Raw genomic sequence first — 25,254 nt, forward strand, 5'->3', positions numbered from 1 at the left:
ACCTCCTACAAACACAATAACAGTCACAGTGATGCTAATAAAGCCTGAATGATGTCCTGCTAAAGGATGGCTCACCTTCCCTCACTGCAACTGTGTCTAAGTGCTGCAGAAGGTGAGCTCGGGTCTCCACGTCTCCTGCCAGAGTGAACACATAGGCCAGCAGAGCTGTAGTGTAGGTGTTGCTCAGGTCACTGAGAGACTCCTTGAGACAAGCCAGGCTCTTGTTCATCACAGGATCCTTTAAAAGATCAAAACAAAGAACTTTAATGGACAAACAGAAACCTTCTTTCATTAAACCCAGTGTGAGAAGAATAGGAGGCAGAGTTCCTGATTCAGTCACTCAAAACATCAGCGTGATAATAGAAAACACAGCAATTAGAGGAAAGTACAGATCAAGCAAAGACTGGAGCAATCTGCTAGTAGAATTTACAATATAAAGAACATATTGAAAAAACACTGTACAGGTTGGGTGGTGATACCAGTCCTTGCTGGTGAGAGTTCAGGTATGTGGATGACACCTGGGTGAAAATCAATTCTCAGGACGTTCCACAATTCACAGATCACATTAACTCGGTGGAACGACACATCAAATTCACCAGGGAGGATATGAAAAGTGTCAGGTTAGTCTTCTTAGACTGTGAGATTTCCATCAGGGATGGAGGACATTTAAAAGCTGATGTGTACCGTAAACCTAAGCTCCAGCCGATCCAGGAGAGAAGGACAACTGCTGCCTAAGTGAAAACCTGTAGTGATCCCGTATGTGTCAGGAGTATCAGAACAGCTGAGGCACATTTTTTTCTAAACACTGTGTCTCTGTGGCTTTTAAACCCCAAAACACGCTGCGCCAAAAACTGCTCCACCCCGACACAAACAGAGTAACATAGTGTACGGTGTTAAGTTCCAGAAGGATTGCCAGGATCTATACATCGGGGAAATCGAACAACCTCTGGCTAAGAGGATGGCACAACACAGAAGAGCCACCTCGTCAGGCCAGGACTCTGCAGTCTATTCACACCTACAGGCCAGTGGACACTCTTTCAATGATGAGGATGTAACATCCTGGACAGGGAGGAACGCTGGTTTGAGTGTAGGGTCAAGGAGGCCATTTACGTGAAAAAGGAAAGACCATCTCTGAATCGAGGAGGGGGCCTAAGGGTACATCTTTTGCCATCTTACAATGCTGTGATTGCAGCCATTGCCCAACTCTCTGTGAATGGTACTGATGGCCATTGATCAGTGGTGCTTGATCGGTGGTTGTTGATCAATGGTCATGAGAATATGCATAATTACGATTAAGGAACTGACCTCCCAGCCCACTGTTCCTTCAGTGGGCTGGTTTCAGTCATTATGCAAATGTCCTGTTTATAAGATTGAAAGCTGCAGTCAGCTGAGACTGAAGAAGTCACTTGGATGAGTGACGAAACGTTTCTCCCACTGAAAACATCCAGATGAACAGAATCAACTTTTTGGGGTATATGTAATATATATATTAGATTGTATATTATATTGTTGGTTTATACACTTTTGTGTATGTATGTATATATGCATACCAGCTCGGACGTCGCCCGGATCAACTACTGGAACAAGAAGGCATTGGTGGGCAAGAGATGAAAATAGGGCGTTGTTGGAATGCTGCTATACAAGAAACCCTGGCAGAAGGGGTTACATGAATAGGATGAGGGACCTATGGAATACCCAGCACCCACACTGACAGCGAAACAACTAATAGCTCAGTGTTCCAACATTCGAAAGAAGGGTATTGCTCTCACAGCTAGAGATTGACGAGGTGCCACACAAATGCTACGGCAAGGGGGAGCCAGGACGACAGGTCAGGGGGGAGATGTCATCACCTCCACCCGAGATTTTTACCAAGCCCCAAGTGCTATAGTGCAAGAGGAAGTGACCTGAAAGATAGGATCATGGCAAAACTTGAAAACTGGATTCCCCGTAGCTGGTTACCAAGATGTGAAGATCTGCTAGATGATGTAAATGCGATACATACAGCCACGATTATCGAGACTAACAAGCTGATCTACAGTACAGCAGCAGTGATCAGAAAGATGCTTGGCTACAGGTTGAACAGCCACAAGAAGGAGACTAGAGGCTAAGATCAAGGAGGGAGGTTAGCCAACTATCGGAGCTGCAGAAAGGTGTGACAAAGTCGGTGCCCAAGAAGAAGTATAGCAAGCTGTCCATGGAAACTGCCAAACAACGACTAACAGCCTTGGCCAGCACCTTGCCATACACTAGTATGGCTCACGTCTACTGGTGGAAGAAGCTGACTGCACTCCATGAGCGTCTGGCAGCATAAATGAACCAGCTGTTAGTTGACGAGAGACACCCAGAATGGCTAACTGTAGGGCGGACAGTCCTGAAGGGATCGGTCCCATCCAACTGGCCGGACAGTCTTGAAGGGATCGGTCCCATCGGTCCCATCCAACTACTGACCAATAACCTGCCTCAGTACCACATGGAAGCTCCTGTCAGGCATCATAGTGGCTAAGATGAATAGACACATGTTCCTGTGCCCCACTCATTGGCAAGAATACCAGAGGTGCAAAACACCAGCTACTTGTAACAATCAGCCGAGACTGCCTGGATTGATTACAAGAAGGTCTATGACTTAATGCCCCACAGCTGAATCCTGGAATGCCTAGACCTGTACAAGATCAACAGGACTTTAAGAGCCTTCATCACGAACTCAATGGGAATGTGGCGTACAACACTAGAGGCCAACTTCAAGCCCATAGCAGAATCACCATCTATCAAGGAGATGCTCTGTCCCTACGGATACTGACTACGGAATGAAGCAGTTGTCAGCCATCTCCTGTACGTGGATGACATCAAGCTGTATGCCAAGAGTGAACGAGACATCGATTCACTGATCCACACCACCAGGATATACAGCAACGGCATTGGAATATCGTTCGGACTGGAGAAATGTAGTCGGATGACAACAAAGAGAGGAAAGGTAGGCGGAACTTAGGGAATCTAACTAAGGCAACATTGCAGACATAGAGGACATCTACAACTACTTGGAGATCCAACAGGCAAATGGAAACCACAAAGAGGCTGCTGGGAAAGCTGCTACCACCAAGTACCTGCAGAGGGTCAGGCAAATCCTGAAGAGTCAGCTGAATGTTAGAACAGGATCCGGCCTATCAAAACTTAAGCCCTGCCCGTCATCAGGTACCCTGCTGGGATAATAAGCTGGCAAAAGGAGGAGATAGAAGCCACTGACATCAAGACAAGAAAGTTCCTAACCATGCATGGAGGGTTTCACCCCAAGTCCAGCATGCTAAATGGAAGGAAGGAGGCCAGGGACTGGTGAGTGTCAGCACCACATTCCATGATGAAACAACGAATATCCACGAGTACGAGGAAGATGGCCCCAACTGACAGCGTGCTCAGTGAATACCTTAGGCAGCAGAAACTCAAGAAAGAGGAGGAAGGCGAGGAACCATCATGGAAGGACAGGCCCCTGCACAGTATGTTACCACCGGCAGATAGAGGAAGTAGATGATACCCAGAAATCCTACCAGTGGCTGGAAAAAGCTGGACTGAAATACAGCACAGAGGCACTAATCATAACAGCACAGCAACAAGCTCTGAGTACAAGATCCATAGAGGCTGGGGTCTATCACACCAGGCAAGACCCCAGGTGCAGGCTGTGTAAAGATGCCCCAGAGACAATCCAGCACATAACAGCAGGGTGCTAGACTGCTGGTTAAACCTAACTCCATGGCTCAGCAGCACAAACTCTACTCCTTTTTTTGTTGAATACCTTGATATTCTTTGACTCTACTCACATGTTGGGATGTATTCATTTCCAAGAAGGCAGCAGTAACGTACGCACTGAGAGTCACTTCATCAGATACACCACCCTGTCAACAGAAGACATCATAGACACTTTATCATCAGTGCACCAACATTCAGGGATATGAAGTCATGAAAATGATTTTCAGCTGCATGTGGTTTTAGTATCATCAATGTCTTCATGCATGTTCAAACATCCAGCTAAAGAGATGAACAGGAAGTTGATTTTGTTCATCTGGACATTGTATTTCCAGTGAGATGGATGTTTCTTCACCTCGGGTTTCCAACCTTATAAACAGTTTGTGTAGTCATCTAGTAATCAGAAGGTTGGTGGTTTGATTCCCCGCTGCTCCAGCCTGCATGCCAAATATTTGTGGGCAAGATACTAATCCCAAGTTGGTCTCTAGTGCATACTTTGTATTTTGTATAAATATGTGTGAATGCTACATAGAAGGCAGTGCTGGTTTGAATGGAACAAGATGTATGGAAATAATTTCTTAAATAAAATAATAGAATATACTGATGTGAGCTATTACAGTATGTAGTACAGTGTTTTCCATGTATGCATGACATTATTAATAAAATTTGTTAAATCCAGACTGGAGGCTGTTTCCACAGTCTAACAGCGAAGAACTGCAGGTTACCTTCATTCCGTTGTGGAAGAGTTTCCCAGACTTTTCAAAACAGCCATTTTCTTGTTGTTTATGTTGCAGCCAGGTCTTAGACTCTTCGATCTTTCTGGGATCAATAAAGATGAAAGACTGAGCTTTGGCAAAACTTCTTACCACAAACGCAGTCAGCCTGACAGAAAGAAAACAACACTTACACGTCTTACAATGATGGAAATGTTTGGCTGTGAGGTCACATTAAGAGAAAGAAATACTGATCATTATGAAAATAAACTTGAAATTTCAAGGTTAAATTTGAAAATGTATTTTGAGACAAAAGCAGAAATGTGGATATCACAGTTATTTCAGGACAAACTGCCACGGTTGCTTTACCCTCTGAATTAGTGAAATCGTACTTCAGACTCAGTTTTAGTAACAAGGAAGGAACTGATAATAATGGATTGGATTTATATAGCGCTTTTCAAGGCACCCAAAGCGCTTTAATATACCACTATTCATTCACTCTCACATTCATACACTGGTGGAAGCAGCTACAGTTGTAGTCACAGCTGCCCTGGGGCAGACTGACAGAAGCCAGGCTGCCATATCGCGCCATCGGCCCCTCTGGCCAACACCAGTAGGCAAGTAGGGTTAAGTGTCTTGCCCAGGGACACAACGACCAGGACAGAGAGCCCAGGGATTGAACCGGCGACCTTCCGTTTACAGATGCGATTCCCAACCCCCTGAGCCACGGTCGCCCATGTCACTTGTAGCAATAAAAACAGTGTGGCAGTAAGTATAAGTACACTGAAAAGCAGAAAGTGGTGCAGAAAGCTGCATGTGGTTAGATTTGTATAAAAGGAAATGGCTGCTAATGTACAGATGCAAGGATACCGATGGTTCCACGCTCGTGGAATAAAGAGGATCTATGCTGTATCACAAGACCACTGATTTATTTCACTACATCTACTCAAGGCATTTTATACAGGGTATAGCAGTCGTTTGAAACAACAATCATTTCAACTGTTTTCTTAGATTTGAATTTGACTTTTTTCAAAAAACACAATTAAGACTTTATTATTGAAATAGTATTTAGACTTTTTCTTAAAGTAAAATAACTTTAAGCTTTAAAATTTGACTTTGTTCTAATAATGATCAATAACATTTTTATGTGGCTCTAATACTCCTTCCTACCTACTAAATTACACAGTATTAACCAAAAGGTATTGTTAATGTTGGCTTAGTCAAAGGATTAAATGGAGAATTATTTAAAGTATTAGAGGTAGACATGTTTATGTTATTAATGGGTAGTCAAACTTGAAGAAACGTCTTCTGTTTGGTGGGACATTTAAAAACCAGTGTAACCTCTCTGGTTTGTGACATGTTTGATCAGTGATGTTCTCACCAAGTGTTTCCTGGTCCTGTTCCAAATGTGGTGTAAGCACCGTCAGCACTTTTGTAGTTGAGCTGTCTCTGGTATCCTGTAACAACAGGGACACCATGATCGAGACATTGTTGCTATGGTGATGATTGGACTCCATTTGTTTATGGATCTGCATGTGTACATCAAGATTTGGGAAATTCAATGACTCTTGCTGACCGATGAGAAAAATGACACATTTGACCAAAAGCTGTGGCTAATGTTCTGCCTCCTGTCGGCTTGTTTCTTGAACCGTGTGTGTTGAAGTGATTCAAATGATTTCCTTCTTAGAGGAAACAATAAAAACTTGCCACTGGTGAGGAAGTTAGTAGCTTTTTCCATGATGGCTGCGGTGAGCTGCTGTGTGCCTTTCAGGTAGTGGAGGATGTAGATGTTGGGGGCCAGGAGAGCCATGTTCTGCTCCCCACATCCATACGGCATCTGCAGCAATCCATCCAGGTTCTTCAGAGCCCGGCCGAGGATGTCACCTGATCAAAAACACTGATTCACTAAAACTAACAAAACTAGCGTAAAACAACTTTGTATTATTGGGCAGAGATAACCTGAATACTTCAATATGCAATTTTAAATGATGATTTCATTTAGTGAGCGAAAAAACATCCAAACTGAAAATCGTAGATTGACTGTGATTAACCAAATATTTCTGGGAAGACTGAGTTTCATTTCACCAACAGGACCCAAGCCTGATTAAGGCCAGACCTGCTGGATCAAGAAATCACTCAAGTACAATCTGTTTGACAAAGGGAAGCAGGCTAAAAGACGTCCAGAAGAAACACATCGTTGCCATGACCAAAAGAAATTCAAAAATAGGCGAGAAGTCTTGAGATCTATCAGTTTGGACAGGATTAAAAACAATTTCTACAGCTTTGGAGCGCCAGTGCACCATGTTGGAACCCATTATCCACCAACTGAGAAAACTAGAAAAGATGTGGCCGAAATTACTCCATTAGCACATCGACGACTCACCGAAAAAGTCAAACGAATCCCAACAACACCCAGAACTGAAGGCCTTGCCTTCCTCTGTAAAGGTCAGAGTTTACAATTCAACAATACAAAGGAGACGGGGCAAAAACAGCATTCATGGACAAAACCACTGCTGACCAAGAAGAACACAAAAGCTTATCTCACATTTGCCAAAAAACATCTCCATGCTCCACAAGATATTTGGGAGAATATTTTGTGGACTGAAGAGAAAAAGTTTTGAGTTTTGTTGCATTTGGCTTAAAAGTGACGCATCATTTCATAGAAAGAACATCATACCAACTGTGTGATGCTCTGGGGCTGTGTGGCGTAGCTTTGTCTGCGGCTCAGCTGCAGGGGAGGGGTGGGGCATTGGGTTCAGGTGGTTAGTGACGGAGGAGTCTGGTTAAGGCAGCTGGTGCCCAGTGTTAAATCATGCCTCTGCTGTTTCAGTAGCTCGCCATGACCTGGAGGGAAGAACTCTCTACCAGGAGAATGTCCAGCTATCAGTTTGTGCCTTAAATCTAAAACTTGGGCATTTAACCTTCTGGGGTCAGGGTATAATTGGCCGTTTTTGACTACTTTTGATTTTACCTCTATAGCTCACCTTTAAAAACTGTTTATCTTGCCTTGTTTGGTATCGTTACTTTCAGCACAACTTCAAATATCTGAAATTTCAGTTATTTTTTCACTATACCATACTATACTATACTATATTAGCACAACTGATTTAAATTCAGACAATAAATTCAAAATCCGAGTAGAAAAAAGTTATATTTTTTACTGTAAAACCCACAAACATGTTTAACAAATTATTTTCATAACTTGAAATGCAAATAGAAATTGTACATTTCTAAAAATTATGCACAAGTTTTGCAAACAACAAAGTTATATGGTACTATTTACCTAAAAATGCAGCCCAGGCCTCAGGCGTTTTTTACATAACCATTTAAATCTATTTACAGAACAATCAGTTCTGCATCAAATAAGAAGGCACACAAATGATTTGTGTTCAGTATAAGACAGAGGAGAACAGCACAGGCCTAAACCAGGTCTGACAGCAGGAGGAGCATCAGTCCAGTTTTCCATGTGGGAACAGCGTTTACACTGGACTCTGCCTTTGACGGCGTTTTTGGAGCAAATGTGACATTCAGCAGTATAACTGACACACAATACAACACAATAACTACACAACACACTAACTACAGCCTCCAAACACGCTAAACGTCACTAATGTGTGACATATGAAAACTCTCTCTCTCTCTCTTTTGCTCGCTTTCCGTCACTACTAAAAATGCCGTTCTCCCTAAATAACCAAGCGTCACATGTTGCCATATCATTTTTTGATTGGCTGACATGGTAAACTCTAACACCAATAGGGAAGGGGTGTTTTTTATTTTTATTTTTTCACGCGCAAGCGGAGAGTGTTTGCTAGCGCTGTCTGTAGAAAACGCCGTTTTTACCGTTCTTCCTGCTGTAAACGCCACTGTTTTGTTCAGAAAAAAACTTTATGTGTATTTTTTATCATAACTCTGGTTTTACGTGGTCCATCGACACAATTCAAGAACTGGTATATAGTCTGAAGTCCGTTACTTTCGACCAACAAAACAACCTGAAGAGCCAGTTGGGAGCTGAAAGTCCTGGCTCTTTTTAATGCGCCGAGCCGAAAGAGCCGTTTCTCCAACAAGAGAAAGAAATCCCATCACTATCTTGTAGCTGTGTCGTCTTAAATTGGTCATGTGATTTTGACGTGTCGGCGCATACGTCGACCCCAGAGGGTTAAGATGGAAAATGATCCAGGACACCAGAAAGTGGTCGAGTCAAAATCTGGACTTAAATCCTACTGACATGATTCTGCATGACCAGAACGATTGCGCTGGAAAACCCTCTGGTGTGACTGGGCCAAAACTCAGCGTTTCAAACACACTTATGACTAAAGCTAGACTGCAGTTCTTCCTGCACAGAATGGCACAAACAGCCTTTTTGGGGTCCATTTCTTTTTCACACAAGGCCAGGAAGACGTGGGTCTATCTATAAATGAAATCATCTTTTAAAAGCTGAATACGGTTTTTACTTTTACTTGAACATGACGTCTCTTTTATTTTCTGTTGTTTTAGTAATTTGCCTTTTTAACAAAGCTTTAACCTGCCATATTTTATTTGGCTGAATCAAAATTGAGATGAAATGATGAGGTTTACCCAGGACTGATACAGAAGTGCGGGCAGATCCTTCTATCACATTCTCAGGCAGATGTATCTCTGCTTCCTCCGTCAGCGGGCTTCCTGTGTACAGACACAACAAACGTCCAATCAGGAAGTCACGACTACAACAGAGTTACTGTCCAAAGTCACCAGGTGGCCTGATCTTCAGCACATATCGTTACATTTTGTGAAAGTAAAAGATGAAAATTTGGCACATTTTATGTACACAGTGCACTCCACTGCTAACTTTGAGCATTTAGGTCATTTCTTTATTTAAACTTTGTGACTGATGGACATCACACTGACCTTTTGGACAAAGAAGCCAGTTGTACGTCTTTGTCGTCTCACTTCCCTCGGCCTGAGGAAAAGTATCTTTAAAATGAGTAACAATTTAAATTTTATGAGTAAAAATGTTTTTCTCGTCTCGTATTTATGACACTGACCTTCACTATGAGAGATTTGGTGACCACGTCGATGCGACCTCTGTCTGGTACGCTCACAACCTCATTATCACATGACACATGGGACGCTACGGCCTCAGCAGACACAGTCACATTCACAGCCCCTAAAAGCAGCAGCACAGGTCACCTTCTTTGTCTCTCCATTAAAATAAAGGTTACCGAGGTTATTTTACAGATTTTGTAGAAACTAGAAGGAAATGTGTTGGGACAAAAGGAGGCGGTTAACTGTGATCACACTAGATCTAAATCTAGATTTAATGTTGGTTCTAAGTCGAAGGTAAGATCAATTACAATTGGAAATTTTACTGCATCAGGCATGAAAAACATGAGCTGAAAAAAAAAAACAGTCCAAAATGATGTCAGGGTTGCTGCTGAGTCCTGCTGGAGGCCAAAGTACTGCAAATCATAAGATCCATTTAAGATTAAGAAGAAATCATTTGCATGGCAATGCAACTGCAAACAGTCTGTTCTAATGATACTGACCAAGGGAAGCATGCATAATGAATTGAAAGGAAGGTTTCAAAATGACTTGTAATTGGCTAAGACAGCTGCATTAAGTAAAGCATGAGGATGGAGGCAGCTGCTGCCCTCAGGCTGGAGGTATAGACGTTCTGCCCCACTCCCTACAACCCCCACGTGTGGAGGACCAAAGCCTGATCCTCACCTAAGGCTGTTGGGATCATGGTCCACCTGAGGGTCTTGCGCTCGTTGGCACACAAACAGGATGTGTACAGATCACCAGAGAGAGGCGTGAGGGTGTAATCTGAGGACGGCCCAGGAGTGACAGTAACCTGTACGAGGAACACAGACATGGCTACATTTAAACCTGAGTTCAAATGTGAACACACCTACAGGTGAGCTTGCAGGTGTTGGTGAGCAGGGGCCCTTCAAGAACGGCCTGCATCCTGCATGGTTATATTGCCAAAGAAAAGATATTTTCTATTGTATTTTAATAACTATGATATAAATTTTGCTTAGAAAGTCATGTTTTCAGTATGGCTTTCCTTGGCTATGAACAGACATGTATCTAAACACTTTAATCATTGATTACCATGATGCAGCTGGTCAGGTAGTTAAAGACAGTCGCCCTCAGTTCAAAGTGCTCCCCCCGGATGATGGAGTAGGGCATGGTGAGTTCAAGGAAGAAAGGTTGGAAGACTTTCATTTCTTTACGAGGAGCCAAACCAAAACCCTGAGAGGACAAACAGAAAGCCTCCGTCTCCCAGGTGGTGATGGTGTCTGGGACAGTCAGGGACACGCCCCTTTTCCCATCGTCTCTGAAGCAGCAGATACACACAAACATATTCTGTAACATAATCAAACATGTTTTTATGTCTGTAAATTACTTGTATAACAGTGTAGTTACATCCTGCAGTGTGAATGACTTGTATATGTTGCATTGACAAAGTAAAAGAGCTCCACGGTGCTGATGACAGTGAAATAATATATCCCACCAAACTTTAAATATGACAAAACATCAGCCTGAAGCATCAAAACATGCTCAAGAAAAAACTCACAATTATTCTATTTTCATCTTTTTCATGTGTGCAAAGACACAGCAGAAAGGTCACATGGATTTCTAAATGTGATCGTATAAACTTTTTAAAATGGAATATGCACCAGATCTCTTCACAACAGATACTTACCCAACTTCCACCAGATCCCAGATCCACGTCTCAGGGAAGAAAGAGCGAGCTGTCTCTATTGGTGCAGCTTCAGGAGGAAGCTGCCCAGCAGATCCCAGACCAGGACTACTTAGTTGAATAGAATATTGTCTAGACAGGGGAAGTATAACTAAATAAAAAGAGAAAAAATAATTACGTGTTTTCTTTTTGGTAAATACAAAGAAAATTTATAGCCAGACACAACACAAACAAGTGAATGATTCACCGGAGGAGACAAGATAGCTATCACGGTAGACTTTTCCTTTGAACTTGAGGCATGAAGGCAATCGAAAAACCAAGTTTGTCGCCATCTTCAGTCCGACTTTCTAGATATTTCAGCAGCACACAAAGATCAGCAAAAACTGGTGCAACAACAAAAACTATTGTATTTACGTTATGTTTGACGGACTCACAGGTATACTTGTATTTTACCTGGAAAACTGCATAGGCGTCATTTTGCTCTTGACTGGGGTGCGGCAAAACATATCTTTTTGGTCTCACATTAAGGCAGTCTGTAGCATCATCAACCTCATACGGGATACCTGAGGATTTCTTGAGTGGGAGCAAGTCAAATATCTGAAAAGAAAAGTGCAGATCAGCAAAACCTCCAAACATTTTTAGTCCTATGAAGTTTTGACTGATCTATCATGATCATGGTCACATTTGGTCCACATAATTGTAAACTCTTAAATGAAGTACTGGTGTAAATATTAGAACTGATTAGGTTCAAATGAACTGCTAGATTATCTAAGAAGGGTTCTTAAAAAATAAATAAATAAAAATGATGAAGTCAGCAGTAAGCCTCCACAGATATGAGGTGTTGTAGTTGAGGGATCTTACAGAAGTTGTACAATTTCTCTATAAACTGTTCGTTCTTAGTGACTTATATGGCTACAGTAAGTGTTCTCCATTTGAAGCTGTCTCTGTAGCTCCTTTAACTCACCAAGTCTCACTTTTCCCAGGTTTTTCTGTATGTATAACATTAACAAATACTCGTGTATTTGAGCAGTTTTGAGCAGTTTAAAGTTAAAGTCTTCTCAATAAAGTAGACACTGACTGGCAGGTGATGCATTTACCTGACTGTCATCACAGACACATGCATATGTAACCTTGTATTTTTTATACCAGTTTGCTTTAAGACAAACTCAGCATTTGACTGTTTAAAACAGTTCAATGTACGACTGCCCAGACGTGAGCTGCTGGTAACTCACGACACTACGGGCTCTGGAAATAAGGGATGTGTCCACCTCACTGGTGTTAATATCAGCAGTTACCTTATCTGCATCCAGAGTCTTCCCAGGCTCCTTGATGAGAACGCTCTTGTCGATGGCGCTCACACCACACAGAGAACGTGGCAGGGCCGTCACCTGCATGTTGGTCTCTTCACCTGGGACGGCTGAAGACGGTGAAAACTCCACTGACACCTGACACACACAAAACACCTGTAGAAGTTTAGTGACTGTGATAACTCCCCACTCACTGCTGGCTAAATGAGCTGCTTCACTGTGGTGAGTGACAAATCATGAGTCCCATGTGATGGCTGTAGCCCACGTTGGACACTGTATGAACACTGTGTCAGTGTTAGATAGGTAGGACTTGCATCATCATTGAAAACGGTGCTTGTATAAATGGGAGTGAGCGGGTCATGAGGTCATATAAAGAAGCAATTTGAGTCCTCAGGTAGAGTAGAAACAGCTGTGCAACAACCAGTCCATTTACTGATGCTAGAAATCCTCAGGTGATTCAGCCACCTGGAGATGACTTTGATTTGAACGACATGGCATGACTGCAGACACCAAACACACAGCACACCTCTAGAATTACACTCACCTTGTTGCTGAAGCATTTCTCAGTAGAGAAGTCAGCACTGTGGGCAATTACATCCTCACTTGGCAGGACGGCATAAGCCACAACCTGGAACTCTGGAGCCATCTCAGGAGACACTCTGACTTTAAAGGACACCTGGCCCTCATTCACTGAAACACAGGTCCAAACATGCATCCACAGATCAACAAAACAGACCAACGTCAATGCTTGGCTGTGGCATTTGTGGAAATATGGAAATTTTACCCGATCTATCTTGCACTTGAACCCGTGTTTGTCCTTGCATGGTGACTGCTCCTCTGGACAACACCTGGAAGACAGAAATCATTTAAAAACAAGAATGAACTAGCACTGATATCTGTGGACATCACTACCAGTGAAAGGTTTTGACACCTTAATTCAATGTGTTTGAATTAAAAGGTTAAGAGACATCCAGATTCAAGGGAAGCAAATTTGGATGTCATCAGCATAACAATGAAAGGGAATGTTGTATTTCCTAAATATAGGAATAAAAATAAAAAAGGCAGCGTGTATGAGGAGAACAGAGCTGGACCCCAAACAGAGCCCTGTGGCACACCACAACACACAGGGGCAGAGGAAGAGGGGCATTGCCCAATAGCAACAGAACATGAGTTCTCTGACAGGTATGATTTAAACCATGATAAAACTGAGCCTTTAAGACCAACAACGTGCTTGAGTCACGTGCTTGAGTCTCCATAAGAGAATGTTGTGATCAACTGTGTCAAAGGCAGCAGTCAGATCTAAAAGGACTAAAACAACAGAACAACCTGAGTCTACAGTTATAAGAAGATCATTAAAAACTAGTAAAAGTGCAGTCTCAGGACAAGATTTAAAACCAGACTGGAATGCTTCACAAATGCCACAAACATCTAAAAAGGTCGGACGTTGCTTGAGAACAACTTTTGCCAAAATTGCGGACATAAAAGAGAGTTTAGAAACTGGCCTGAAGTTAGAAAGAACATTAGGATCAAGACTTTTCTTCTTAATGATGCCTCTGATGTCTTTTTTGTTGTGAGATTTGAAGATTCGTGTGCTGAGGTGTTTTTTCTGTTCTCAAACCGATCTCCCTTTAAGGGCTTAGTCTCTGTGGGTGTTTTTTCTCCTCGTCTTTCCTCGTGCATTGGGTATTTCCACTGTTCTACCTCTTCTGACCTGTCGTCCCCATGTGATGTTTGTGCAATGTATGTATGGCTGGAAGGGTAAGATGGCGCTGGAGTGCTGGCAGCCTTTAACCCAATTTCCTTCTGGATCAATAAAGGTCATCAGTCAATCAGTCAAAAGTGCAGGGGACACAGGAAAAGCACAATAACTATAATGAGGGCTAAAATACAAACAACTTTAACTGAGAGCAGAACCCAGATGACTAAAACTAAGAAGGCCTAAGAATTTAAATACTTAGCAGAGAGAGAAAACTAAGGATATCATGAACAAAGGACCAAACACTGAGGCTAATTACTAAGCTGACAGAAAATGATGAGGGACAAAGCACAGGGACCAGACCTGAAGTCTGTGGAACCAGCTTCCACTTTGGATTCAGGAGACAGACGCCCTCCCTAGTTTTCCTTTTTGCTAAAGCATATAGTTTGGGCTGGATCAGTATTTATGCTGAAATAGATTGAAGCTGCTAGATTCTCATGATGGACTGAAAGTTTCTTCTTCAGTCATGATGGGCATTACAACAGTACTTTTTTAGCAAATACACAAAAAGTCTGGTCATGTTCAACTTTGTAGTAAACCCAGAGATAACTCACCAGATAAATGACATCCACAGACCCCGGAGACTCTCCCACTATAGTGTAGTTGACTGATACGTCTTCTTCTGCGTCACAGGACACTGCTTTATCCTTCTTCTGTACCTCTAGAGAGCTGATTGTTTTAATATCAGGAGAAGACGGCTGGGACATGGATAATGTGTGAAATCCCCTGTCATAGTATGCAGTTCTATATCCTGGGTAGCCCACTGTTGGTGTCAGGCTTGCCTAGTTGGGGATAGGAAACAAAAATTTAAAAACTTGATCTACAAATAACATTGGACAACGAGGCTTTATAAGCAAGGCAAAGGTGGAGGAAGATGAGTCATAAACTGTTTCAGGATTGCAGCTTCCTACTGTGGGAGGTATTTGGACATTTGCAGCCTATCACAAACCAATTGTGGCTTCAGGCTGCTGTCATGGCTGCATTAAATTACACATTGTTTCCGGGTGTCAGCTCACATGGAGTTGGATATCCTGGTCAAAGTTATCAGTGCTGAAAGAAAATGAGGCCACACCGTTGCTGTCAGTTGTCAGATTTTGTAGTGAGCGTGTTTGCCACATTTGTCCCGTGAACAGGTAGACCGGTGCGTCACAAACTGGTGTATTATTGTGGTACACTGCTCTGACCTGTTGAATAACACAATGCTCTATCAGTGGAAAATACAAACAATTTAAATGTGCTTTGTACGACAAACTGAGCTGAAAACAACATGTTAGGCTTACTTTTCCTTCCACATTAGATCCCCGTTCCCAAACCTTGGGCACGTTAATGAAAGACACTTTTCCAAGGACGTAAGAAATCGTGACTCTCTTCTCTTGAGGGAGTGAAACACCTGAATGTAAAAACGTTCATGTTACAATCCTGTGAATGCCTTTTTGGTTAAATACACATCGATGTGTCATTTTAAAGGAATAACACAACTTGCCTGTTCCCTCTTCTTCCACTTTGGCCCTGATATCCAGAAAATCATGAAGCACCTTTTGGTCCATTTTAGTAAAAATTGACATGTTGAAGGAAACAGTTGCACAGCCAGTCTTGTCTGCCTGGAAAGAGCAATAAAGAAAGAAAATCACTGATACAAGAATAAACCAAAATTAGAATCAAATCTCATTCACAGTCGAATCTATAAAATATATTAAATGTTCAAACTATGATATTTTATAGAGTCATGAAAAACTTGAGCTCATTTAGAATTTGATGAATTCTATGTGCATGAAAGCTGGTGCAACAACGGGACCAGAGGAGAACGCTCTACACGGTGGGCCATTTATATGGATACACCGTAATAACATGGGAATGGTTGGTGATATTAAAGTCCTGTTTGTGGCACATTAATATATGTGAGGGGCAAACTCCTCAAGATGGGTGGTGACCACGGTGGCATTTAGAAGTCGGCCATCTTGGATAGTCAAAGGAGCTTGCAAAGATCTTGGACACAACTTTTGTTTTTTCATTAGGGAGAGGGCCATGTGACACATGAAACTTATTGGTAATGTCACAAGAACAACAATGGTGTGCTTGGTTTCAACGTAACTTTATACATAAAAACATTTATTTATAAAATAATAGAATATAATTTTATATTTATATTTCAATATCACAATAATCTTCCAATTTAGAACTACAAGTTAAAAAAGAACTAACATAAATAAAATACACTTCCGCTAAATACTTCTCATTTATTTTCCCAAACCACACGGAGCTGCACTATAAGGACTAAAGAGCCGCACGCGGCCCCGGAGCCACAGGTTGCCGACCCCTGCTCTAGATCATGTTTACTCAAACATCAAACATGCATATAGAGATATACCCCTCCCCAACCTCCACCAGTCCGACCACACCTTTTGGTTCCTTGGTGTCCTCATCTCTGCTGACATCTCCTGGACAGAGCGAGACTTTAGAGTGTAGTCAATGCAGCACAGCCCTCTCCCGTCCCTGATGGACATTTATTCCTCCCACTGCTTCAGCAGAGCAGCAAACATCACCAAGGACAGCTCCCACCCTGGTTTCAACATGTTCAGCCTGTTTCCCTCAGGGAAGTTCTACAGGTGCATCAGCACAAAGACCCACAGACTTAAATATTGTTTTCCTCTCAAAGGCCTGCAGTCAGTTCTCTCCTAGCCCTCTTGAGTTTCTGTGCATCACCAGACCTGAAGACGGCATCCCTGACTTTCAGCAGGGAATGGATTTCTGCATTCAGCCAGGGCTTCTGGTTTGGATACCACATCACAGACTTGGTGGTGGTAACATCCTCCACACACTTACTAATGTAGCTGAGGACAGCCAATCTATACTCCTCTAAATCCAGCTTCCCCTTATACACAGCAGCATCCCTGAAGACCAGTCTGTGCATTTAAAGCAGTGCTGCAGTGCAGAGTCACCGTCGTGGCGCCACACAGTGATGGTTTTCTGTGTGGGTTTGGAGCGTCCTAGTTCAGAATACAGTTACTTTGTTGAAATAAATGGATTACACGGCGGTGTTTCCTGTTTCATATATATTAGACTCGACTGTACACTGTGTTCGTGTTTTCCTCTGAAACAATAAGTCCCGTTGGAGCAGCCTTTCAACGCCTCTCTCTGTCTCTCGCTAGCAGAGTTGACCCACACAACAAAGCAAAGCTAGTTTTCGGCTACAAGCCGACACGGAACCAATGTATCAGCCAGAGGTCCCTTTACTACGGTTCGGAGCCGCGGACCTGTTTTATATACGCGCGAAATAGTTTTCTACACGAGATCGCTGCAAAAAGTGCAGCTTTACCTAATGTCCACCTACTGTTACTCATTTATATTAAGATTTAAACATCTAGTTGGTGTTGATATGGAGAGTAACCTTCAGTAATCACACAGCAATAGTTCATTCATGTAGTTGTAAAAAGCAGGATAATATATTAAGTAATCCAAAGTATTCAGAATACGTTACTCTCATTGAGTAACGTAACGGAATATGTTACAAAATACATTTCGGGCATGTAATCTGTAGTTGAATACATTTTAAAAGTAACCTTCCCAACACTGGGCACATTGTTAAGCAGCCTGTAGCTAAAACACATCCTTTATTCCCATTTTGTTCTTTGAATCTAAAACAAATGCCAACAGTAAAGTGAACACACGGCGCCAGTTCAGCTGGGTAGAGCAGGCAACCCGTTTGCTGTAATGCTAATGCAGGGGCCTGAATGTACCCAAAGTATCAGGGAAAAAAGAGAAATGAAGCCATAACTGTACCTGCTTTGTCTCTGTGTGGCAGGGCGCACTTATCTGCAATAGGGCCAAATCATCCTCACTGTGCACCAATATACCAAAACCTCTATACAAATTAATAGGTCTGCACACATTGACTGTAACACGTCCTGGTACAGGCTGTCCATACGTGTACCTGTTTTAAGAAAAATAAGTAAACATTATGAGTCATTTGCTCTCCAAACTCCAGATTTTACAACACATAATTTGTCCTGAAAGAACTTTTCCTTACTTTGCACACACTTTAGCTTCAATGTCTTCCTGCCCAATACTCACTTCTTCAGATATATTTACTGTCACATCAAATTTGGGTAAAACTGGGGGAAATATGAATGTCAGCATTTGCACTCCATTACAACAAAGAATTTAAGAATAAATAAGACTGACTTACCATATTTCTCCACTTTGAAGTTGTGAGATATTTTCCTCTCACCCACTGACACAATGATCTGGTACGGTCCCTCAGGGGCCTCAGCGTCCAAGGAGTAAGAAAGCTGCAGTATTCTGCTATTGGATGTTTCATTTAGCCACTGTCCAATCCTGTTACTGTGAGGATCCTGTTAAATCAAGTGACAGTGACAGCTACTACACAGGTGTAAGTACAGTACCAACTAGATTCTTTATTTTCCTTTTCAACAACATTAGAGCTAAAACGGGACAATATAAATTTAGGGGGACATAAAGATGTCCTGTCTTCATCTGTAGCCAGCTTTGTCCTCTTCTAGATGTGAAGCACTTGTTTATAAATGTTTAAAAACTAAGTGATATAAAGAAACCTAAGCTGTAATGACAGGGAAGCTGTGGCTGTGTTTGTGGAGTAATTAAATCAAAATTATTAATTTGATTTAATCACTGTCATTTTATTTTCACATGTGGGGCATCAAGTGACAGAACAGACCCCTGCACGGTGTGTATTACATACATGCAACCCACTTTGTCCAGTTTTTAAAGCTTGCACTGTCAGTAACTTGGAGTAATACTGCAGAAGCAGTGTGTATGCAAACAGTGAGCAGGGAACCTTCAAGTCTGTCTGACTGCATGTGTTCAGTGTTGTGTTGATGCATTTGCAAGAGAAGGAAAAGCCTTTTCTAGAGGCGCCCTCTTACCTGAAGTTCAATGACATCATACTGAAAGAAAAAGGAAGAAAGACAGGTGGAGTTAAGAAACTGTTGTGTAAATCACTGCATCCAAATTGCAAACAGCATTATTAATAATACTGTTCAAAAACTCACCAGCTGATTGGCAGGTCGCATTTTATTATCCATCGCAACGACTCTGAAATTCACTTTGAGAAGAATTGAGAGGTTACCTCTGTTTCTCTCTTTGTACTTTAAAACAAAGTCACTGCAACTTATCAAACATGGATCTGATTGGTTACCCTGCACAGCAAGCCTAGACAGATCTCAGATAATGGACTGACATGTATGAGACATATGTATAGAATTTATTGAAATTGAACTGATATTGCTAATTTATATTTTAATTAATGACACATTTAATTTATTATTTAATTATGTATTTAATACATTTTGGCACCCGAGGCCCTCCATATTCTTCCCTCACGATTTTTTTTCTTTCTGCTTTCTGCAGAAAGCAGATCCTGCTGAGCACCGCTCCTACATCGGTGGGGGAGAGAGTCATAGGTTGGTGGTCTGGCGTCATGTCTGCTTTGGTTGTGGTTGTGGGGTTCCCTCGCTCAAAACGAGCATAAAAGTTGTTGAGCTCGTTGAGGAAGGAGACATCAGAGGATGCGGGGGAGGGTTTGGTGGTCCTGTAGTCTGTAATGGTCTGGAGTCCTTGCCACATGCGTCGGGGGTTGGAGTTGGAGAAGTGTTCTTCTACCTTCTTTTTGTAATGGTGTTTGGCTTTTTTGATGCCCTTCTATAGATTAGCCCTGGCTGTGCTGTAGGCGTGTGCATCTCCTGACCTAAAGGCGGTGTTGCGGGCCTTCAGGAGGAGACGACCATCCCGGTTCATCCAAGGCTTCTGGTTGGGGTACATGGTGATCTGTTTCTGGGTGGTGACACTGTCTGTGGTTTCGGAGATGTAATCCAGTACAGATGAGGCGTACTGGTCCAGGTCTGTGTGGGTGAACATATTCCAGTCTGTGTTTTTAAATCTGTCCTGGAGCACTGCCTCTGTCCCCTCTGGCCACACTTTAATTGTCCTCACAGCAGGTTTCACACGTTGGATGAGTGGTGAATACCTAGGTGTGAGGAACAGGGAGAGATGGTCCGATTGTCCAATGTGGGGGAGGGGTGTGGCTTTGTAGGCTCCAGCCAGGTTGGAATACACATGGTCTAAAGTCTTGTCTCCTCTGGTGTGGCAGGAGACATGTTGGTGGAATCTGGGGAGGACTGTCTTTAAGTTGGTGTGGTTGAAGTCGCCAGCAACAATAAAAGCAGCCTCGGGGTGTTTATTCTGGTGTTTGTTAATGGCTGCAGAAAGTTTCCGCCTACAGGGAGGAGGTGGATCGTCTGGCTGAGTGGTGCGACACAAACAACCTGCTGCTTAACACCGAGAAGACCAAGGAGCTCATCGTGGACTACAGGAGGAATGCTGACCCACATCCACCCATCCACATTAAGGGGACGGCTGTGGAGCGTGTGAGCTGTCTTTTGCAATGTGAAGTTCTTCCTTAGTGTGAGCTCAAATATGAAACTTGTGGGATTTTTTTTCCTTTTGTTGTTTTTTAAAATACCATATTTTTCGGACGATAAGGCGCACTGACGATGAACTTGTCTGAAACGGGTCTGTTTTTATACATAAGGCGTACTGGAATATAGGGCGCATTAAACGCCTTATAATTTATGCTATGTAACTTTGCACTGTCCACTTTCTGCTGTAACCAAACAAATTTCTGACGTGTGGGACTAATAAAGGTTATCTTATCTTATAATAATGACTAACCTGGTATTGTGGATGGATTATCTCATTTGTTCTCCTGACTGAAGTTTGGTCCATTTAAAGCATCTTTCCGTGTGATTGCATTCGTCAAAAACCATCGGGAACGTTTATCGAATGGAAAAAATTTAGCGTTCATCCTCCAGCTTCACTGTGTTTATGTTATGCTAACATAACTGTGTCGCTAGCGATCACGTAGCACATCATTATATACCAGCTAGCCCAACTTCGGTAATGTTTGAAGTGATAGCAGAGCTTTATGTTTTATTTCTATCCAGAAATCTCTCAGTCACAACATGCTATATTAGGTAGCTAGCAAAACCAGTGAGCTAACTTCCTGCTAACTTCTAACTCTGTTAAATTTAATAAATTCTGTTTGCATGGATGCCTGGATGTTAAACTTAATTGTTACACCTGGTAAAGCAGCAAGGCTGATCATTTTATTAAAGAGGAAAGAATTTAGACAGTTTTTAACTCTCAGTGATGCTGCAGTGTTCGTTTGACTTTAGGACTTGAACATACGGCGTTTAGGACCCAGGCTTCTGACTCTTCTAGCCGTAATGCTCTGACAATCCATCAAGCTGTGCGGCTTCATACCTTACAAAAGGCGGATCAATTTTTGAGAAAAAGAAAGGATTTTAAGTGCGCATTATAGTCTGGAAAATGCGGTAGTTATGTTCAAAGATGGAGTCGGATTTCAAACTTCGAATAAACATCTCGATCGACCGTATTGATATCTTGAAAAAATTTTGCTCTATGAAGCAAACATTTCACATCAATCACTGTATGTGTGTCCAAATTTTGGACCACAAAACTTGTTACACAAATTGGAGATGGTGGAGCAGCTGGCTCATGATGTTGGAATTTGAATGAACTACATGTCTTATATTAACAGCACATTGTTACCTTTTTGTCCAGGGAGGTAGATGGGTTTGTCTGTTTGGATGAATGTGACGGGATCAGACGCTCGGATCATCACTTTTCTGACTTGTTTGGAGTAAAATGTGTCTCCTCGTACCTCCACCTGAAAATGTTGCACCTCCTTTTGTACCAAAGGAGCCTGAGACAGTGGGATATTTAGATGGTCATTAAAGCCTATAATGCTTACGATAACAACTAACACACACTTCGTGTGTGAAAGTGCTGGTTGCCAACCTCAAACTGAACACAGGTTTGAAAGGCCTCATTTGACGTATGCGTGAATAATGTTGTGTTCTTCTCTCGGGACATCAAAGTGACAGTCATGACCAGAGTCCCACTGGGCTGTCGGAGAGTTGCACAGAATTTGGCCTCAGCTCCAGCTTCAATAACTGCAGGAATGGCCACCAGGTACTGGCTGCATACAGCATCACACATACAGCAGTTACTGCAGTGAACAACTCACACAGACAAAAACACGCTGAAGACAAACTCACGGTTCAGCCACCGCTTGATCCACATGCATCCAGCTCAGGAGGACACACAGAGTGCAGCTCAGGATCCAGAGACGGTCCATGACTGGTTGTGATCGTTCTCAGTGTCAGCTTCGGCTAAATATCGGCTGATCGTCCCCACCCACATAACAGCCACGTGTTTGAAACGCACTCATGTACTCTGATCTCCACAAAGTCTATCACTTACACATTTATAAAATCCCATTCCTGCTTTCAGCACTGAACACTAAACTATAGACAACAGTAAAGCTTGTTGTTCAGTGTAAAACATTACAGTAACATACAGTGCTCCGAGGTGATGTTTCTAAATCAGCTCAGAGTTTAATTCGGCTGTTACAAAAAGTTATTTCTGTTTCGAATGTGCCTGTTTTACTTAATAATGTGCATTTTCTTACCGTCAGTGCTGGGATATCCCACTGTAGTGTGTAACTACTGATATTCTCTAAAATCACTGGGCGTTACAGTAAGTGTAGCCACCAACAGTGCCCTTTACCCAGCGTGGGATGTCTGACTGCCATGTTTTTGACCTTGTTTCTCGGGAAAGACTAAACAAACGTTTGTGTAGTGATAACAGGCTCAAACACAACGGATGGATTCATCAGTGATGTCACAGACTGCTATATTTGCTTAAAAGACAAAAATCACAATGTTTCTGTAAGAATTCAAAATGAAACATGTTAAACAGCTTTTGTTGCACTTTAGTAAACAACACAGATCAAACTGCTGAAATAACAGCAGTGACAGTCACACTGCTGAGTTTGGAGGGATTTCTGGTCTGGTTTTTAAACTGTAACATTGCTGAGAATGAGTCATTATGTCTGACCCTCTGGACCCAGCAGTATTACCCCATGTTATTCTATTTGTCTTCTTTGATTTGCCTTTACGGGAAAAGGGGTTTTGTTTGTTCTGTCTTACTAATGTGCTGCAGTGGGGCATGTTTAAACACACATACAGATGTGTTCATCCTTATGAACAAATCCAGAAAATAACAGAAAAAAACAGTTAACAGCACTGAACCTATGAAGGACTGAAGTCTACTGATATACTGAATATCTGCTGCTGTTATGATATTATTAGATATTATTAGATATTTATTATGATACATGTATTTATGGTATGAGCTCACTCATGGTTAATGTGCTGAAACATGTGGCCAAGGACTAGACAGCATGCTCATTTAAATCGTGACAAACGTCATAAAGTTGGATTGTCTCCCATTTTAACAGCTCAACAATTTTCTCTTATAAATTTGACTACAGTAAAGGAATTCTGCAGTAAAGTCCGTTATCCCAAATGAAGTTAAATACTTTCATGAAATCAATTTCAAAACATTTGGACCATATACACTTACAATACATAGCTTTTTATCACGTATAGATAGTTTAATGATTAAGAATCTGCCCCCTGGATCTATAACTGTATCGAGTACTGTGAAATTAATATTTTTATGGATTAAAATTGCTGCTCCTCTTTGTGTAGAATTATAACAAGCTGAGAACACATTAGGAAACTCAGGTGTTTTAAGATCATTCGAACCTCTAAGAGGTCTGTGGGTCTCTTGTAAAAGGACAACATCTGCCTGTAGTTTTTTGAGTTGGTTAAATATTTTTAACCTCTTTTCTCTGGAGCCAGCTCCATTTACATTCCATGTACCAAACCTTAGTGCACCCATAGTTGTCTGTGTATAACTAGGGGTGTACACTTTGTGTGTCGCTTAGACAGGTGGAGAGAATACATCACTTGTTCATAAATAAAGAGAAGGAGAGAGAAAAAAATGTGTGTGCATATTTACTAATATGAGTACGCTTGGCTTAAGTGTGTGTATCCTATATGACTGTGTGCGCTGTCTGACTGATGTAAATGTGCTGCCGTTGAGCGCATGACTGTGCGTGATCGTGCCAAAATATGTGTCAAAATAAAGGATGTTGTTTGTGGATGAGTGTCGAAGCAGGTGATCGAGGCAGTGAAAGAAATAAAGAAAGAAACCAAGGACAGGGGTGAGCAGCATAAAAACAAGAGGGGAAAAGAGAGAAAAAAAACCCCAAAAACCCCCGGAAACATTCCAATCAAACCACTGACGGAGAGTGACGGTGTTAATTCTGCTATCATATCACACTTAAGATGCGACTTGATACTGGTAAGTTAGACAGATGTTAATGCAAGTTAGTGTGAGTGGATAGGGAAAGGGTGTAGCTGATTCCTATGTGGTGTGAGGTTAATACAGCCACGGAGTGATGTTGGGGTCGCGGTGGAGCTGTCCGTCCACGTACAGCCGGTCCACAGCGATGACAGCGCGGGAGCCCTTCTGGATGAAGCCGCGTCGGATTGGGAAGAGGACCCTGCGTCGTTCCAAGATCTCTTTGGGGAACTGGTCGTTCACGCTGAAGTCCGTTCCTTTTAATTCCCTGCTGTATGAACCACATTAAATGTTTTTACATATTAACATGATGTCTCCGTGTCTCTCTGTTACATATACAGTATTTAATCATTTTCTCACACAGTTCTTCTCTTTCAGATTTGTGTTGTTGTGTTTGTTGTCACAGGTTACAAAAATGTTTCTTACTTCACTCTAATGTATGTGAGTTTTTATTATAAAAAATCCCCACTCGCCCCTGTGGTAAATCCTTCAAGCTCGGGTCCTCTACCAGAGGTCTGGGAGCTTGAGGGTCCTGCGCAGTATCTTAGCTGTTCCCAGGACTGCGCTCTTCTGGACAGAGATCTCCGATGTTATTCCCGGGATCTGCTGGAGCCACTCGCCTAGCTTGGGAGTCACCACACCTAGTGCTCCGATTACCACGGGGACCACCGTTACCTTCACCCTCCACATCCTCTCGAGCTCTTCTCTGAGCCCTTGGTATTTCTCCAGCTTCTCGTGTTCCTTCTTCCTGATATTGCTGTCATTCGGAACCGCTACATCGATCACTACGGC

The 25,254-nt window shown here is 42.3% G+C and overlaps 2 protein-coding genes across 2 annotated transcripts in view; one reads left to right on the forward strand and one right to left on the reverse strand.

Moving 5' to 3' along the window:
• The window catches only part of LOC146634694 (alpha-2-macroglobulin-like), a 24,975-nt gene extending 2,445 nt beyond the window's left edge, over window positions 1-22,530 (reverse strand). The window contains exons 1-29 of the mRNA XM_085343691.1: window positions 22,308-22,530; window positions 22,048-22,228; window positions 21,799-21,952; window positions 19,221-19,273; window positions 19,095-19,115; window positions 18,380-18,545; window positions 18,221-18,305; window positions 17,974-18,124; window positions 15,677-15,794; window positions 15,474-15,583; window positions 15,210-15,377; window positions 14,748-14,975; window positions 13,222-13,285; window positions 12,982-13,127; window positions 12,426-12,575; window positions 11,584-11,727; window positions 11,378-11,477; window positions 11,134-11,281; window positions 10,539-10,764; window positions 10,152-10,278; window positions 9,470-9,591; window positions 9,333-9,384; window positions 9,024-9,107; window positions 6,156-6,332; window positions 5,830-5,905; window positions 4,461-4,617; window positions 3,810-3,884; window positions 76-238; window positions 1-5 (exon numbers count right to left, since the gene is read on the reverse strand). The exon at window positions 1-5 is cut by the window's left edge and continues 183 nt beyond it. Coding sequence (XP_085199817.1) covers window positions 1-5; window positions 76-238; window positions 3,810-3,884; window positions 4,461-4,617; window positions 5,830-5,905; window positions 6,156-6,332; window positions 9,024-9,107; window positions 9,333-9,384; window positions 9,470-9,591; window positions 10,152-10,278; window positions 10,539-10,764; window positions 11,134-11,281; window positions 11,378-11,477; window positions 11,584-11,727; window positions 12,426-12,575; window positions 12,982-13,127; window positions 13,222-13,285; window positions 14,748-14,975; window positions 15,210-15,377; window positions 15,474-15,583; window positions 15,677-15,794; window positions 17,974-18,124; window positions 18,221-18,305; window positions 18,380-18,545; window positions 19,095-19,115; window positions 19,221-19,273; window positions 21,799-21,952; window positions 22,048-22,228; window positions 22,308-22,387 — 3,531 coding nt within the window. The 5' untranslated portion in view covers window positions 22,388-22,530. The remainder of the gene's footprint in view (window positions 6-75; window positions 239-3,809; window positions 3,885-4,460; window positions 4,618-5,829; window positions 5,906-6,155; window positions 6,333-9,023; window positions 9,108-9,332; window positions 9,385-9,469; window positions 9,592-10,151; window positions 10,279-10,538; window positions 10,765-11,133; window positions 11,282-11,377; window positions 11,478-11,583; window positions 11,728-12,425; window positions 12,576-12,981; window positions 13,128-13,221; window positions 13,286-14,747; window positions 14,976-15,209; window positions 15,378-15,473; window positions 15,584-15,676; window positions 15,795-17,973; window positions 18,125-18,220; window positions 18,306-18,379; window positions 18,546-19,094; window positions 19,116-19,220; window positions 19,274-21,798; window positions 21,953-22,047; window positions 22,229-22,307) is intronic.
• LOC146634692 (alpha-2-macroglobulin-like) overlaps window positions 1-25,254 on the forward strand; it is a 102,123-nt gene that overhangs the window by 22,877 nt on the left and 53,992 nt on the right. The gene's annotated exons all lie outside the window — the stretch shown is intronic.

This window comes from Diplotaxodon limnothrissa, linkage group LG3, assembly GCF_057381915.1.
Source record: "Diplotaxodon limnothrissa isolate DT_005_m linkage group LG3, D_limnothrissa_male_GT1.1, whole genome shotgun sequence".
In the NCBI taxonomy this organism is placed as follows: Eukaryota; Metazoa; Chordata; class Actinopteri; order Cichliformes; family Cichlidae; genus Diplotaxodon; species Diplotaxodon limnothrissa.